This window comes from Erythrolamprus reginae, chromosome 5, assembly GCF_031021105.1.
Source record: "Erythrolamprus reginae isolate rEryReg1 chromosome 5, rEryReg1.hap1, whole genome shotgun sequence".
Classification (NCBI taxonomy): Eukaryota; Metazoa; Chordata; class Lepidosauria; order Squamata; family Dipsadidae; genus Erythrolamprus; species Erythrolamprus reginae.
Window position 1 is genome coordinate 20,338,382 of NC_091954.1, and position 14,117 is coordinate 20,352,498.

Genomic DNA, 14,117 nt, shown 5'->3' on the forward strand with positions numbered 1-14,117 from the left:
TCCCCCCTCAAATTTAATCCAAAGACAAAGTGGGAGACTCAATGGAGCAATTGAGCTTATTACACATTCTCAAAGGGAATTAATTTTTTTTCTAGGAGGGGCTGATTTGCAAATCTGCCATGTTTAGCACTGGGAATCCTTGGAATAGAAATTAAGTAAAGTTTATTGTTGTCGGCCCAAGTTATAATGGATACCTTCAAATACAATAACAGTAGAATAATAAAGCTGTAAAATGAAATATTTTTTTAAAAAAAAGAATATTAGATGTAGGAAGGTTAAAACAAGATTTTAAATATTTTTCCTATTTGTATATTGATAAATGAGGACAGAATAAAATATCCTTTTACAGATATTTATGATCTAGACAACAATAATTATATTTTCAGGACAGGAAGATCATCCCTAGTGAGTCTACCTGAAAGGCTTTTTAAAAAAGTGTGTGGAGATCTTTGAAAGAGTTATTACAGAGATAATGAAGAGACCATTAGCAGAATAAAGTTGTTGTTGTTGTTGTTGTTATTATTATTATTATTATTTATTAGATTTGTATGCTGCAGTTCTAATCTCCAGGGGGAGTTGGTTCCAGAGGGCCGGGGCCACCACAGAGAAGGGTCTTCCCCTGGGGCCCGCCAAACGACATTGTTTAGTTGACGGGACCCGGAGAAGGCCAACTGGGATTTGTGCGGTAGCAGGCGGTTCCGAAGGTACTCTGGTCCACTGCCATGTAGGGCTTTAAAGGTCATAACCAACACTTTGAATTGTAACCGGAAACTGATTGGCAGCCAATGCAAGCCACGGAGTGTTGAAGAAACGTGGGCGAATCTTGGAAACCCCACGATGGCTCTCCCGGCTGCGTTCTGCACGATCTGAAGTTTCTGAACACTTTTCAAAGGTAGCCCCATGTAGAGAGCGTTGCAGTAATCGAACCTCGAGGTGCTGAGGGCATGAACAACAATAAAGTTGTTATTGTTGATTCTGTTCAATGTTATTGGTGGCTGGAAGTGGAAAGAAAATGTGGATTGGCCTGAAAACAATCTGAGGAGAGGAAGAAATAACATAGGCTAGTGTTTCTCAATCTTGGTAACTTGAAGACTTCAAGTTCCCAGAATTCCCCAGCCATCATAGTTGACGTCCATAAGTCTTCATGTTGCTAAGCCTGGCAGAGAAACGCTAACTTAGACAGTCACCTCCTTAGAATCACGGGAGGGTAAGAAGTGTGGGTACAGTTAGCAGAGTCAGATTTAACAATATTCTTCTATACATCTACATGAAACCGCTGGGTGAGATCATCCAAGGACATGGGGTGAGGTATCATCAATATGCGGATGATACCCAGCTTTACATCTCCACCCCATGCCCAGTCAACGAAGCGGTGGAAGTGATGTGCCGGTGCCTGGAGGCTGTTGGGGCCTGGATGGGTGTCAACAGACTCAAGCTCAACCCGGATAAGACAGAGTGGCTGTGGGTTTTGCCTCCCAAGGACAATCCCATCTGTCCGTCCATTACCCTGGGGGTGGAATTACTGACCCCCTCAGAGAGGGTCCGCAACTTGGGCGTCCTCCTCGATCCACAGCTCACATTAGAGAACCATCTTTCAGCTGTGGCGAGGGGGGCGTTTGCCCAGGTTCGCCTGGTGCACCAGTTGCGGCCCTACCTGGACCGGGACTCATTGCTCACAGTCACTCATGCCCTCATCACCTCGAGGTTCGACTACTGTAATGCTCTCTACATGGGGCTACCTTTGAAAAGTGTTCGGAAACTTCAGATCGTGCAGAATGCAGCTGCGAGAGCAGTCATGGGCTTACCCAGGTATGCCCATGTTTCACCATCACTCCGCAGCCTGCATTGGCTGCCGATCAGTTTCCGGTCACAATTCAAAGTGTTGGTTATGATCTTTAAAGCCCTTCATGGCACTGGACCAGAATATCTCCGAGACCGCCTTCTGCCGCACGAATCCCAGCGACCGATTAGGTCCCACAGAGTGGGCCTCCTCCGGGTCCCATCAACTAAACAATGCCGGTTGGCGGGCCCCAGGGGGAGAGCCTTCTCTGTGGCGGCACCGACTCTCTGGAACCAACTCCCCCCGGAGATCAGAACTGCCCCTACTCTTCCTGCCTTCCGTAAACTCCTCAAAACCCACCTTTGCCGTCAGGCATGGGGAAACTAAACATCTTCCCCTGGGCACGTTGAATTTATATATGGTATGCTTGTGTGTGTGTATGTTAGTATAGGGGTTTTTCTTAAATTTATAATATTTTAAGTAATTGGATTAATGTATTGGATTGTCTTTTCACTTGTTGTGAGCCGCCCCGAGTTTTCGGAGAGGGGCGGCATACAAATCCAAATAATAAATAAATAAATAAATAAATAATAGTCCATCTTAGTAAAAGTTATTTTAAACTTCTTTGAACTCTGTCCCTTGGTTTCGTCTATACATCTTTTATTTGTTTACATCCATCACATACCTATAATGGACAATTTCTCTCAATACTGCAAATTAGCCTCCAAAGAGAAACCAGTTAATGTAGATTAAAATCTAATTCTAGTCTTCCTATGGAGTCAGTTTCTTGATCTGTTCTCTTTCATAGAGTGATCAAGTAGATCACAAAAATGTATACCTCTTTATAAGTGTATAAAACTTTGTGTGTGCAGTTGCTACCCCATGTCATGTCCCCATGGCCTTGCCACCCCCGACAGCCAAACCATGTCCTCCCACCAGCTGTCCAAGATGAAACAGAACCCTGACGCGACCCTCAATGAAGTTGAGCTTCACACACCGGGTCAGGGGTGGGCTTCCAGCCGGAATGCTAAATTGGGCTCGCCACCGCAGCTCCCGAGTGCTTGTGGGGCCAGCACGTTTTTGCTTCTGTACCTGTAGAGATAGCAAAATCGCACATGGAGTCACAGGTATGTCCGTGTTTTGGCATGCATGGAAGCAAAAAAACCCTTGCAGAAACACATGCGCACCTGCGTCTCCATGCGCGATTTTGCTACCTCCACAGGTGCAGAAGCAAAATCGCACTGGTCCCACAACCACTCACGAGCCGCAGCGGTGAGCCCAATTTAGCGTTCTGACTAGCAGCCCACCCCTGACCGTGTGTGTGAAGCTCGACTTCATTGAGGGCCGCCTCAGGGTTCTGTTTCATCTTGGACAGCCGGTGGGAGGACATGGTTTGGCTGCGGGGGCTGGCAAGGCCGTGGGGACATGACATGGGGTAGCAACTGCACATACAAAGTTTTATACACTTATACACCTAAAGAGGTATACATTTCTGTGATCTACTTGATCACTCTATGAAAGAGAACAGATCAAGAAACTGACTCCATAGGAAGACTAGAATTAGATTTTAATCTACATTAACTGGTTTCTCTTTGGAGGCTAATGTGCAGTATTGAGAGAAATTGTCCATTATAGGTATGTGGTGGATGTAAACAAATAAAAGATGTCACCTTGTTTCTTTCAAACCTTCTGACTTATACTGGTTTCTACAGTGGGCAGAAATTTAGCATTATAAGAACTCATTCAGGTCACACTTGGTAGGTTTCCCTTCCTTCTCCTTCCAGAGTCAAGTATATTTCCATTTTAAATTTACCACAATGTAAAATGCTAATCTGCAGTTAAATTTAAATACAGTTAGTGAAACAATCATAGGCTGTATTTGAGTAAATTATTTGCACTAATTGCACTTTAAGTTTAAAACCTAAAAATAATTTTAAAATAATGTTTACCTCCAAACATAAGAAGCTACATCAAAGACTTCTGAGTTCTGCCCCAAGCTTATTATTTAAAACAACAACAACAATAATAATAATAATAATAATAGATCTAATAATTGTAGATTAACAATAGGTGGAAATTATTTCAGTATATCCACATCAAGAATGACATCTCCCCCAGGCTTTTTATAGTTTTATGTATGGAATGTGTGTGTTGCATGGTTTTTTAAATGAGGGGTTTTTAGATGTTTTTTAATATTAGATTTGTTTATATTGTCACACTGTTTTATTATTGTTGGGAGCCGCCCCGAGTCTTTGGAAAGGGGCGGCATACAAATCTAATAAATTATTATTATTATTATTATTATTATTATTATTATTATTATTATTATTATTTGTTAATTACATTTCTGCCATATAAACAGCGGTCATTATTACCTGAGGATCTTTAAATTAGTTTCCATTTAAATAAAAATGCACACTGAAATGTGAAAATATTTATTTTTGTTCGAAAAATAAACAAGTGAAGGGAAATTAAAATGCTCACTTAGCAAGTGAGAGGTAATGTGATGTATTTTCCAAAATATTTTAAGAACAAGTTTTCTGTAGAGTAGAAAATGAGAGACTATGAGTTCTAATCCTGCTTTAAGCGTGAAGCTAGCTGGGTGGCTTTGGGCCTAATAACATCTTAATACTAAAGAAAAAGACAAGATAAACCACTTCCAAAAAACTTTGTGAAGAAAACCTCAGGGACTTGTTCATGTAAGTGTCAGGAGTCAAAACTGACTCAAAGACCCAAATAAATCAGGTTTTGCCAATCAGTTGTAGAGGGGGGCTAAATGCATTCAGGCTCATCCCATTAGCTTTCAATATTGGCTATGCCGATTGTATTCTAAAACGTCTAGAGTCTCTGATTCCTTTTCCCTGTTAGAATGGCTTCTTCTCATTCATTGGATATATAAATCAAATTTTACAACGAGATCTGTTTTATTTTATGGGATTCCCTTGAAATTACAGTTATAAATTAGCAGAGAAAGCGGAAGACTCGGTCAATAACTGTAACTCAGAAAATGAGGCCAATGTGTAGAAAAATGTGCTTCCTTTGTTATTTCTGTATTGTGGTTTTTTATTTTTTTTCAGATACCACAGCAGTCACAATTGCAACAGTGGCTTGCATTATAGGCATTCTATGTTTCCCTCTCATCCTACTCCTTATTTACAAGCAGAGGCAAATAATTAATAACAGGCGTAAGTATCTGGTTTTTTGCCCCTACCTTGATACTTTATTTCAGTATTCCACATAAAGAGATAGTACTGCCTTTCCTCCCATTTAATGCATGTGTTGTTACATGAATGACATTTTGTTTATCATATTTGTACTGCTGCTCATCTCATATGAAAATTGAAGAGGGAAGTGTTAGGATCTCTAGTGGGAGGTTATATGTTCCGCTGGTGAGAAATGATTTTTGGGTGGATTCTTCCTTTATTTCTTCCCCCACCAATTGTTTTAATATACTGTAGGCAGAAGGAGAAGGCTGGCTCGGGAATTAGAAACATAGAAACATAGACTGACGGCAGAAAAAGACCTCATGGTCCATCTAGTCTGCCCTTATACTATTTTCTGTATTTTATCTTAGGATGGATATATGTTTATCCCAGGCATGTTTAAATTCAGTTACTGTGGATTTACCAACCACGTCTGCTGGAAGTTTGTTCCAAGGATCTACTACTTTTTCAGTGAAATAATATTTCCTCACGTTGCTTTTGATCTTTCCCCCAACTAACTTCAGATTGTGTCCCCTTGTTCTTGTGTTCACTTTCCTATTAAAAACACTTCCCTCTTGAACCTTATTTAACCCTTTAACATATTTAAATGTTTCGATCATGTCACCCCTTTTCCTTCTGTCCTCCAGACTATACAGATTGAGTTCATTAAGTCTTTCCTGATACGTTTTATGCTTAAGACCTTCCACCATTCTTGTAGCCCGTCTTTGGACCAGTTCAATTTTGTCAATATCTTTTTGTAGGTGAGGTCTCCAGAACTGAACACAGTATTCCAAATGTGGTCTCACCAGCGCTCTATATAAGGGGATCACAATCTCCCTCTTCCTGCTTGTTATACCTCTAGCTATGCAGCCAAGCATCCTACTTGCTTTTCCTACTGCCTGACCACACTGCTCACCCATTTTGAGACTGTCAGAAATCACTACCCCTAAATCCTTCTCTTCTGAAGTTTTTGCTAACACAGAACTGCCAATGCAATACAGTACTCAGATTGAGGATTCCTTTTCCCCAAGTGAATTCTGGGAGTTGAAGTCCACAGATTGCCCACTATTCTATAATTACTCATTCACACTGTTCTGGTTTCTGGTAGAAGTTTAGTAATTAGAAATAACTCTCATTAAATGCATCATTTCATGAATAAAGCAATTCCATTTATTTCTCTGCTCTCTTGTACTTCAACACATTCCAGACATCAATCGGTCTGTTATCTCTCTTCTAGCCGCATTCCTCACATTCCTTTTCCTGCTTCACTTAGACAAGATTATTTCCTAACTACACAGCTATAAAAAACAGCAACACTGACTAAATACAATACAAAATACTTTGGCTTACTCTAGCGTGGCGAAAAAACCCCCTCCATATTTCTTTTCAGCAATGTTGAAACTCCACTCTACTTCTCCACTAGCCCCCTGACGTGCCAAATACCTCACTACAACATTTAACCCATTCCTCTCCTTAATATCTTCTTCCAGACCTTTTTTCTCTCTACGTTTCTGAATCCTTCTGAATTTAGGGTTAACCCAGAGCGCGTCTGATTCTCTCTCGCTAGATCCTGAACTCATAGCCCCATCCTGTGGCTGGCCTCCCACCTGTTCTACTACCTGTAACCCTGGGCCCCCCACTACTTCATAAACACTATCTGAATCTGTGTCCTCAATATCTTCATCATCCTCCAACTGATCAAGAGTATGTACAACGCACACAAATAGGAAATTTCCATTACTGGGAAGGCCTTTTTATGTTGAAGCTCATTATTCTAAATCTGGATTTAGCTTGCTTTCATTTTTATATGCACCATTGAATGTCTACATACAGTATCTTGTATTAAAGTAGCACAGGTAAAATGTGACAAAATACATTTAATTACATTTAATACTTGTGAACAATTTCTAGTCTCAAAATGCATTGCAAAAGAGCTAAATTATTTTTGTGTTTACAGAAAACAAATTAAATATGAAACCACAGCATCCTGCTTAGAAATATCTCTGTTTAGAAATCCATTAGTGAGGTGATAGTTACATTATTAAAACCAGTGACAGGGAGTACAATAAATAAGATTTTGAAAGGAATCTGATGTTTGTTGTACCACTAAAAATAACCACTTCTTCTCATCCAATTTTGCTTTGCGTTGCTGTAAAACTATATCATTTTGGTAATGTGTCAAAATGTGATGAAACAACCAGTATACTATCAACTAAATTCCTCTTTCCTAGCTTGAAGTCCTCCAAATGTGTTGCATAAGTTAGACTTCAGAATTCAGAAGTTCATTCAATCAGTGAACAATTCATTTGTTGGCTGCTGGCAAAGGAAGTTGTAATCCAGCATGCCCTAAAGATAGCAGGTTAGGAAAGGTTCCTGTAAATATTGTTATATTTTCAATTGATAGAATAATAGAGCCAAAGTGGGCACCTACTAAGTGTTCTGTCGAACTCTCTGGTAGAATCCTCCCACAAATTCACAGGTACAAATTTCAGACACACACACGTTTGAAAATTCAAAACAATGTTCTTTATAATGAAAATTCACTTAACCTAAGCCCTCTTTTGGTATAGCAAAGAGCACTTGTCTCCAAACAAACTGGTAATTTGTACAAGTCCCTTATCGGTTCTGTGATATTTAGCTTACAGCTGTGAGGCAATTCACAGTCCTTCTTCTTTCACAAAGTGACACACACTTTGCTCTGGTTTAGTTTCAAAGCAGGGAAAAATCAGCACACAAAAAGTCAAAGTCAGTAAAGCAGTCATGAAACACAAGGATCAGATAATCCTACACAATGGCCAAACCCACAGGCTGCTATTTATAGCAGCCTCACTAATTACCACAGCCCCACCCAACCACAGGTGGTCTCATTTTCTTTGATAATAATCGCTAAGTTGTTGTTGCCTATGCATCGCTCCGCATGCGTAGCTGTATCATTAACTCTTGTTCTGAATCCAAGGAGAAGCTAGATAATTGATCTCCTTCTGAGCTGTCTGCCACACTCTCCTCTTCCCTATCACTCATGTCTTCTTGGTCAGAGGAGCCTTCATCAGCAGATTCCACCGGGGGCAAAACAGGCCTGCAGCATGTGGATGTCTCCCCCACATCCACAGTCCTTGGGGCAGGAACAGGGCCAGAGCTAACCACAACACTAAGTTATTACATTCATGTTAATAGGTGGCTACTGGACTTTCATTTTATTGTTCCATGTGGATCTTTGTGACAGGAAATATCTATAGACATGTGTATACCCGTGAAAGCTTCTGCATTTAAAACTAGAGGGATAGTTTTGCATATGATTTGAATAGTACCATCTGTTCTTTGCAAATGAGAGGTTAGGTAATGCAGATCACCGTGTTGTAATGATTTGGCTATGTTTTAGCTTTAGTTTTATTTCAAAGATGCCTTTAACAAGCATATAAATGGGGGAAATTAAGGATTCGGCTCCTGAACACAATATAAATGGGGAAATAAAGGGTTCAGCTCCTAAACCATTTGGGTCAAGTATCTGCATGCCATATGAATGAGTACTTTTTACTTGTCTAGTTCAAATCGCCAAGCCAACAAATGTTGGATCAAAGACAACAGAATTAGTTGCTTAGGAAAAGCAAAGCAAACAGGCTCTGCTGAGGAAATAGAAAAGGGTTTTATTCCCTTGAATGCATGATGGTACACCCTAATTCAAAGGATTGAATGATACTTAGTTTTTTCTGTGCTTGAAATATTGGGTTTTGATGATAGTGAAGCAGGACTACCAACTCTTCCTGTAACAAAATTTCATTTGCTTTTTCAGGTGCTCACGAACTCGTAAGGATGGATAGGTAAGCAAACAGCTTTAATCGTACCATATACAGTGATACCTCGTCTTACAAACGCCTCATCATACAAACCTTTTGAGATACAAACTCGGGGTTTAAGATTTTTTTGCCTCTTCGTACAAACTATTTTCACCTTACAAACCCACCACCACAGCTGGGAAACCCCACCTCCGGACTTCCATGTTTTTGTGATGCTGCAGGGGAATCCCAGCAGCACAAAAACGGGTACTTCGCTGGCAGCGGAAGTCCGAAGGTGGGGTTTCCCAGCGAGGGGAGCCTCAGTGAAATCGCAGCATTGCAAAAACACAGAGGTCCAGAGGTGGGGTTTCGAGGACTTCGGTGTTTTTGCGATGCTGCAATTTTACTGATGCTCCCTTTGCTGGGAAACCCCACCTCCAGACTTCCGTTGCCAGCAAAACGCTCGTTTTTGCGATGCTGGGATTCCCCTGCAGCATCACAAAAACATGGAAGTCCGGAGGTGGGGTTTCCCATGGAGGGGAGCCTCAGGGGAATCTTAGCAGCGTAAAAATGGGCGCTTTGGCTGGCAAAAGGGGTGAATTTTGGGCTTACACGCATTAATTGCTTTTCCATTGATTCCTATGGGAAACATTGTTTTGTCTTACAAACTTTTCACCTTAAGAACCTCGTCCCGGAACCAATTAAGTTTGTAAGACAAGGTATCACTGTATTTGTTATTGCAAAACCACATTGTGGGTGATATAATAAATTAAGTCTTATCAAACAAAATTAATCAAATCAATTTCAAAAGTCTCCTATTTATAAGAGTCTGAAGAATGCATGTCTGGCAGGCCTACTTTAAAGAGGAATTCAACAAGAAGATGCCATTGATAAAAAATATGTGAGAAACGTATTTCCATTGGGGTGGTTTGGCCCAGAGCATCTTCACATTTTTAATGACCTCCCAAAGGCTTTTCATCTAGGCTAAGTTACTCCCTGAGATAAAATAAAATTTTCTTTGAGTTGCACTGCTTCCTAATGACTTCATAGGCATGTCCATATCATATGCATTTCTTAGCAGCAGTTCAAAAGAGGTTTCCAGTGACATATGCCATAAAAATTTTTCAACTGATTCTAGCTTCCCAGAGAGTTCTCATCCAAGTATTAATGAGATCTAGTTTACAAGCCCAGATAAGGTCACCCAGATAGTGACATTTCCTGAGATGCTTCTTGAGAAACTCTGGGACTATGCCATTTTGGATGGTGTTCTGTCGGGCTCTCTGGTAGACTTCTCCCAAAAATTCACAGGTACAAAATTCAGACACACACACATTTGAAAATTCAAAACAATGTTCTTTATAATGAAAATTCCCTTAACCTAAGCCCTCTTTTGGTATAGCAAAGAGCACTTGTCTCCAAACAAACTGGTAATTTGTACAAGTCCCTTATCAGTTCTGTGATACTTAGCTTGCAGCTCTGAGGCAATTCACAGTCCTTCTTCTTTCACAAAGTGAAACACACTTTGTTCTGATTTAGTTTCAAAGCGGGGAAAAATCAGCACACAAAGGGCGAAGTCAGCAAAGCAGTCACGAAACACAACGATCAGATAATCCTCCACAATGGCCAAACCCACAGGCTGCTATTTATAGCAGCCTCACTAATTACCACAGCCCCACCCAACCACAGGTGGCCTCATTTTCTTTGATAATAATCTCTCAGTTGTTGTTGCCTATGCATCGCTCTCCGCATGCGTGGCTGTATCATTAACTCTTGCTAGATAATTGAACTCCTTCTGAGCTGTCTGCCACACTCTCCTCCTCCCTGTCACTCATGTCTTCTTGGTCAGAGGAGCCTTCATCAGCAGATTCCACCGGGAGCAAAACAGGCCTGCAGCATGTGGATGTCTCCCCCACATCCACAGTCCTTGGGGCAGGAGCTGGGCCAGAGCTAACCACAACAGATGGGAAGAGTCAAGATAGGGTCTTGAAAGTAGCTGGAAACCAATTTTGTTAAAATTGGCATGATTTGATCTATGACTTGATGGAGGGAAGCAATGGGGCAGAAATCTCTTCTTCAGGAAGAATGGTGAATTGGCAAGCAAGCTCTGTGCTGCACAATAGTAACAGGACTCTCTCTCCCTTTCTCATGTTTTTCAAAAGACAGCTGTCAAACCCATTCTTTTTTTTTTCATTTGTTACATGGGGGAAAACCAAGATGATTGTAATGACTTGAAGAAGGACAGAAAAAGGAGTCAGCATTAGGATATCATGGGTATCTAATTTTCTGCTGACACAATAACTTTATCCCAGCAATTGGGGAAACCCCTAATTTGAATAAGGCAACAATCTCTTTGCAGACATAATGCAAAGCAATCCTGTTACTATAGAAGAAAACCAAAAAGCTCTGATTTAGTTTTTTGGCTTAGGCCTTCACTTATTTAGTCAGAAGCCTATCCAGTGTCCATCATCAGCTTTTTCTAGGCATTAGTGACATTATTAAAGACTTTAATTGACCATTGAGGGTCTCAATGTGTACAAAGTAAAGTTTTCCACTATCCAGTCATCTCTGAATCTAGGCTTTTTAAAAATGTATTTATTTTTATTTAGTTATTTTGTCCAATACACAATGAGGGTTTTAGTGGGTTTATATATATACACACACATAGTGTCGTGGTATAGTAAAATACATGATGAAGGTTATAGAGGAGATACTTGTTGCATAGTAAAATATATCTAAGAAAGAATAGAAAAGGTATAGGAATAGAACATATCAATGAAAGAATAGAAGAAGAGATATAGGAATAGAAGGAAGGTATAGGAGATATAGGAGAGCAACAGGACAGGGGACGGAAGGCACTCTAGTGCACTTGTACTCGCCCCTTACTGACCTCTTAGGAATCTGGATAGGTCAACCGTAGATAATCTAAGGGTAAAGTGTTGGGGGTTTGGGGATGACACTATGGAGTCTGGTAATGAGTTCCACGCTTCGACAACTCGGTTACTGGTGGTGTTCATCTCCATTTCTTAGCTGACGCAACCAGTCCAAAGACACTTCCATTATCATGTGGCCAGCTTGACTATACACTGATGTGCATGGAATGCTATTACCTTCCCATCTAACTGCTACCTATTTATCTAGTCGCATTTGCAGGTTTTCAAACTGCTAGGTAGGCAGGAGCTGGGACAAGTAATGGGCACTCCCTCCATTGTGCGGTGCTTGGGTCTCGAACCTGGGCTGTCAACTTTCCAGCTGACAAGCCCAGCGCCTTTAACAGCTGAACTACCATGCTCCATGGCAATGTATAAGCAGAGGATTATTTTTTAGGGCATAAATTTAGCTTAAAATATTAAAAACAATAATAGATTTCTAATCGGTTCCTATCTCGCCCATTTTCTGATCCCTCAACACATGTCATATTGGACCAGTAATAGCACCGAGTCAGAAATAAATGTGTATACTTATATTAATAGTTTTCTGACATTGTGCTTTAAAGTGATTGGAATGCTAGGAATGTAAAAAGATGAGACTTCATCCTGATGAGATTATCTGACTTTCTTCTGCAGCAACGCCCGTGGCATTGAGAATCCCGTCTTTGATGCTGTCTCTGATGGAGAGTCAAATCCCAGGATTAGGCCACAATTATCATTTATGGCGAGCCGTCTGGCTTCAGAGTCAGACCAACACCTTCTCTCAGAGCCAAATACTCCTCTCTCACCTCCAGCCCCAGGAGAATGTTTCTTCCCATCACTTGGTAAGTATTTCATTGCAGGGTGAGAGCATACTAATGTTTAGCAGTGAATGTCTCTCGATCTAGGGGAATAGGATGAGCAGGGTGGGTGGGAGACTGGATCTATCAAGTCTCTACCATTAGTGAAAAACTTGTTTCTTTCATTTGTTCATTCATTTTTTCGTTTGTTCATTCATTCACCACTCACCTCACACAAGGTGACTCTCGGTGGCTTACAATGTTAAAACATAAAAAAATATTTCATTATTATTATTATTATTATTATTATTATTATTATTATTATTATTTAGATTTGTATGCCGCCCCTTTCCGTAGACTCGGGGCGGCTCACAACAATAACAAAGACAATGTAAGAACAAATCTAATAATTTAAAAAACACTAAAAACCCCATTATTAAAAGCAAGCATACACACAAACATACCATTTTAAAAATAGTATTCTTTATATACAGTGATATCTCTACCTAAGAATGCCTTGACTTACAAACTTTTCTAGATAAGAACCAGGTGTTCAAGATTTTTTTGCCTCTTCTCAAGAACCGGAAAAGGCAGGAAGAAGCCTCCGTGGGGCCTCTCTAGGAATCTCCCTCCCTCCCTCCCTCCCTGTGGTTTCCCCAATCACACACATTATTTGCTTTTACATTGATTCCTATGGGAAAAATTGCTTCTTCTAACAAACTTTTCTACTTAAGAACCTGGTCACGGAACGAATTAAGTTCGTAAGTAGAGGTACCATTGTATATGAATATAACTATATGCTGAGGTGCGTGGAATACTGAATAAAATACGCAAAAATACAAATTATCAGCTATAACTAAAAGATGAGCAGGGTGGGTGGTAGACTTGTGGGTCAATCACTTTCAGTACAATGCTCACCCAGGCCACCTGGCAGAGAAAGATCAGGAGGATGGAAGCCAACTTCACTCTGTGGTGATGACAAGTTACTCCAAAGGGGAGGATCCATGGCAGAGAAGGCTCTGATCATTTACTACGCATTGGATTAAAATTAAGAGATGAATATATTATCAATATTGGTGGTTTTTTTAAGAATACTGATTATCAGTATTTTAGTTTATTTTAAAGATTAGCATTATTTGTTAAAATTTAGAGAGGTGGTTGCATTGTTATATCTTCTAACTGTTATTTTTATTTGTTTGAAGTATTTTTCTTTTGGGGGACTTTTGTTTTTGTTATTCCCTTTCATGTTAATTTGTAGTTTTAATGTTCAAGTTTGAACGTTTAATAAAGATAGTTGAAATAAAAAAAAATACAATCATGCATCATGAATATATAGAAGACTGCCCTAAATTTGTGCCCCCAATTGGAGAAAAAGCTAGTACATATATGAAATATAATTATACTCTAAGGATGTTTGCTGTGAGCAAAAACTTTCAGTTAGAAAGATTGGAAATTGGAATCAAACAGTTTCCACTGGTATTAGCAAAAAGGAAGCATTCAGATGTTAGACCTTGAGATGTTTTTTAACCTCTTTGTAGGATAATGCTATAGTTGCCAAGCTACTTTTAATTTCCAGAGTATTAGTACCTCAAGTGAGAGTACTGTGTCCAGTTTTGGTCACTACACCATAAAAAAAGATGTTGAGACTCTAGAAA

The 14,117-nt window shown here is 40.0% G+C and overlaps 2 protein-coding genes across 3 annotated transcripts in view; one reads left to right on the top strand and one right to left on the bottom strand.

Annotated features, from left to right (window-relative positions):
- The window catches only part of CDH23 (cadherin related 23), a 726,582-nt gene that overhangs the window by 110,643 nt on the left and 601,822 nt on the right, over window positions 1-14,117 (bottom strand). The window lies entirely within an intron of this gene.
- Window positions 1-14,117, top strand: part of VSIR (V-set immunoregulatory receptor) — a 34,555-nt gene that overhangs the window by 16,460 nt on the left and 3,978 nt on the right. Inside the window, exons 4-6 of one of the 2 annotated variants that reach the window (XM_070752206.1) lie at window positions 4,858-4,965; window positions 8,774-8,801; window positions 12,320-12,507. In XM_070752206.1, coding sequence (XP_070608307.1) covers window positions 4,858-4,965; window positions 8,774-8,801; window positions 12,320-12,507 — 324 coding nt within the window. The remainder of the gene's footprint in view (window positions 1-4,857; window positions 4,966-8,773; window positions 8,802-12,319; window positions 12,508-14,117) is intronic. The other variant, XM_070752207.1, reaches the window with a different exon arrangement.